This window comes from Apis dorsata, unplaced genomic scaffold (genome assembly GCF_000469605.1).
Source record: "Apis dorsata unplaced genomic scaffold, Apis dorsata 1.3 scaffold_235, whole genome shotgun sequence".
NCBI classification, from domain to species: domain Eukaryota; kingdom Metazoa; phylum Arthropoda; class Insecta; order Hymenoptera; family Apidae; genus Apis; species Apis dorsata.
In genome coordinates, this window is record NW_006263516.1 from 785001 (window position 1) to 789185 (window position 4185).

At 22.1% G+C, this 4185-nt stretch overlaps 1 protein-coding gene across 7 annotated transcripts in view; it reads left to right on the forward strand.

The window, feature by feature from the left end:
* LOC102672345 (acetylcholine receptor subunit alpha-like) overlaps window positions 1-4185 on the forward strand; it is a 277309-nt gene that overhangs the window by 93808 nt on the left and 179316 nt on the right. For all 7 annotated transcript variants that reach the window (XM_006615784.2, XM_006615785.2, XM_031510520.1 and 4 more), the window contains one exon: window positions 1927-1971. In XM_006615784.2, coding sequence (XP_006615847.1) covers window positions 1927-1971 — 45 coding nt within the window. The remainder of the gene's footprint in view (window positions 1-1926; window positions 1972-4185) is intronic.

Sequence of the window (4185 nt, forward strand, 5' to 3'; positions counted from 1 at the left end):
TTTTACATCGAATGATGTATTTCTTTAAATCATTTTTCAAAACAAAAATTTTAATATTATTAATAATTTTCGAAATATTTGACTCATTTGGAACGTATAATAATTAATATAATTAATTTATATGTATGAATTTATTAATATTTTTTTCGTAAATAAAAAATACATTATTGCATTTATTTTTTACATATACAATACTAGTTATTAATTTTTGTGATATTTCCAATTTGTATCGATACCAATATAATTGGAATGATTACACAACGCAATGTTCTTGGTACGTTGTACGTCAAATTAACGAGTCGCTGATTGATGATTCACGATCTAAAAAGAAAGGGAATAATCATGTGTTGATTGGATTTGAAAATATCATGCAATTCATACGCAATTTCCAATACCATTAATTTCAAACGCAATTGGCGGAATTGTATATGTAATAATACGAATGCAATTTAGTATCATTAAAAGTCCTGTAAAAACGAAAATCATTCAAAATTATTTGACATTCGAATAACTAGTAAAATTTAAAAATTGTTTTAATTTATAAATATATAATAAAAAACAAAAACATAAACAATACATCCAACAATACAATCAATAATATATGTATCATTAAATAAAATTTTTTTAATTTTTCATTAGAATTGTTTTTAATTTGTTTATTTTAATTATAATGTGACATCATGCTCTGCTGACATCAATTGATCAATTTGTCATTAATATATGCTATTATTACTAGATAGCTCTGATCATGATCAAAGTATCGTGCCATATTGAAGTTGTGATAAGTTTGCATACCGATATTATCATAATACTGACTATCACCACTAAGTGGTCTCGAGCGCCTTGATTCTCGTTAACATTATTTATATACAGAAAATATAACTGAACTGCACAAATGAGTGTGGCATAATGGCGTAAGTGTTATAGATGATAAGTAAATTATATTCTAATGTAAGATTAACATGTAATAATGTAATGTAATAATATGATGTAATAATAAATCACAATTTTGTCATTTATCAAAAAAGTATTTGTATGGAAAAATAAGATTGATTTTGTGCAATAATATATACTATGTATATAGTTGTAATATCTAGCTGTTGTGAAGAATATGCGCCATAAATTAAATTGATTTTAATAGTAACTAATTTAGTTAGAATTAAAGTTATTTAATTTTGGAAAGAAAATAAAAATATTTTTATTAAAATTGATCAGATAAATTGATTGGTTGATAAGATTGATTGGTTTTGTAAATTCTAATTTACAGCAAGAATAAAAATATTTTTTATATTATAGTATAATTTTAACGTTAACAAATCACCATTATCCATTTTCGAAAAGCCAATTGCGCACTGTTCATAGGAAATTAAGCTTGATCCTGTATGCATATGCTAATGTTAAATATATATACCATAAGCATAAGTAGTAACAGTTAAGTCTTGTACAGAATAGATCAGAAAAGCATCATAAAATAAATCGATTTTAGTAAACAGTTAGTACTATTGAATTAATTTTAAAAAAAAAATAAAGATACATTTATCAAAATTGTTGAGATTTGTTTGTCATTATTCATACTTAACATACTTAGATTTTCAATTTTTATTAATTGACTTATTAGAATATTTAAGGTAGATTATAATAATAAGATAAATAATAATAAGATAATAATAAATATAGGCAATAATGAAATGGATATAATAAAATTTCTTAACTAAAGAAAAAATGTTCTAAATAAGTTTTTTAAATAATTAATTTCCCTACAAATACATATTATATTATCTTTTAAAGGAAAAATTTCGAATCAATATAATAATAATTAATAAACACAACAAAATAAAAAGAGCAAATTTAATTCTTATTTAGTTAGTATGTAATTGATAAAAACTCAGATAATGAATATAATGAATTATTTTTTATGTGTTACAGAATTTGAAGAATCAAATCATGACGACGAACCTGTGGGTGGAACAGGTGAGTGATATTAATTTATTTCGTTAAGAAATATCTATTATAAAGTATTAATATCTATTAATAAAGTAAATAAATTAGATTAATATCTTAATTCGTGGAACAAATTATTAACCGTGAAATTTGAAATTTTTCAGAGCAAAGTGACTTAAATTTAATTACTATGATGTATTCAAGATTCATTTTTACAATTTTATGAGAAGAAATATATCATTAATAATTTCTAAATGAAGCTCATTAGCAAATTGGGAATTTTTATATAATTGAAATGTATTTAATTAATTGTAGAAAATATATCAAATAAATTTATGTGGAATTTATACGATACATATATATTAAATATAAATTTATAAATTATATATATATATGCAATAATAGTTTTTTATATTTTTTTTAATAAATTAATATTATAAAACTGAAATATAATGAAATATAGTACTTAACTTATTGATTGATTATTCAGAAATATTTTTTATAAAAAAATAAATCGAAAAGAAAAATTAAAATTCGAATATCTTAAAATTTTTCAAATAAAATTGAGTAATTTATGAAGATTATATATATATATATATAATATATATATTAAATGAAACAGAAGAAATAAGCAAAAAATATTTTTGAGAAGTATAATACTTATAGTCAAGAAATTGTATAATTCATAAAATTAATTTTTAAATGAAAAAAATATTCTATATTTCTTGCTTATTTTCACATATAAAATTATCATTAATTCATTTATATTTAATTATTTTAGAACTTAGAATAGCCAATTTCATTTTTCAAAGTTAATTTTTTAGAAATTAATGAAAAAATTTCTTTTAATCTTTCTTATTTACTTTATGTAAACAACTTCACTTTATAAACTTTGACTAGTATTCAATATTATGATAATTTTGATAATTTATAACTTTCATTTTTTCTTTTTTTTTTTGTTTTCTTTTGCAAAAAAATTTTAATTGAATTATCTCATACAGGATTTAAATTTTAAATTTGTGTTTCAAAACCTGAAGATCTTTTTCTATTTTATTTCTAAAAAAATCTACACATTCATTTGTTATTATATTATTCAAAATATACATGAAAATATGAAAAATATATATTTGCTTTTAAATTGCCCTAAACAATTTATTCTCTAATGTCACAAACGTTAATAAATAATAAACTTGTCGATCAAAGATTTTGGAAGAGATTCGAAAGAAAACAAACGAACCAACTGAACAGAATGAAGATGGGTATAATTTGTACGTGGAAAATAACAGACGTTTAGCTGTTTCGAGTCATTCGTAGCGGTAACTGCAAATTGCTTGCCAAGTAATACGTACTCGTGTAACTGCACATCGTTACACGGCTTTTTGCCGGAAAGAATCAAGCCAAGGAAGAACGAGAGGCGAGACAGTAAGTTGCAGTGGCAAATGTAATTGAAGGATAATTAAGCGAGACCAATTAACATCTTATTCCTCGTTCCGTGGCCAACTTGAAAAATGTCTTCAAAGATAAATCCTGCTAAATTCGTTAACTTATTCGTATAAACATAGAATTTACGCCCATGAAACGTTCACGTTCTTAACAGCAAATTTAATTTCTTGGTCAAGATCTTAAGACTCTTTAAGAGTCTTAACGCGAATAATTACTCGAGAAATTATTCGTTTCTTTTGCAAAGTTGTTGTAATTTTTTTCTGTATTAAATTTTTGAGGTTGATTTGAAAATTTTTTGTTAAAATATTTTTATCTATTTTCATAAAATAAAGCGTTTGTTCAGAAATAGACTTGTTTTTATTTTTTATGAGCAACTTGTGAAACGTGATAGATTATTGTTAATAATTGTGAACAATTCTAGCTTATACAAAGCATTATTTATTTATTTTTAAAGCATTGTTAATCTACATTGGGTACATTGGCTGTTTATGAGTTGTTTGCAAACTGCTATTTTAGTAATGCAAGAAAAGAATTTATTTCAAATATAAAAGTTTGTAATTTCAAATAAAATAAAAGTTGTTTTCTTAATTCTTTTTTTTCTTTTCGAATTTTCCTCATAGGATATTTTATCATTTACAATTTCATATTACTTAATTTTAATTGTAACCAGAAATATTGTGATCTTATTATATGCTGAATTAATAAAATTAAGAAAATAGTAAAAAAATACTCTGAATGAATATGGAACAAAAAAATGCATTAGAATAGAATGCATAGAATATGGAACTAAAAAAAAAAAAA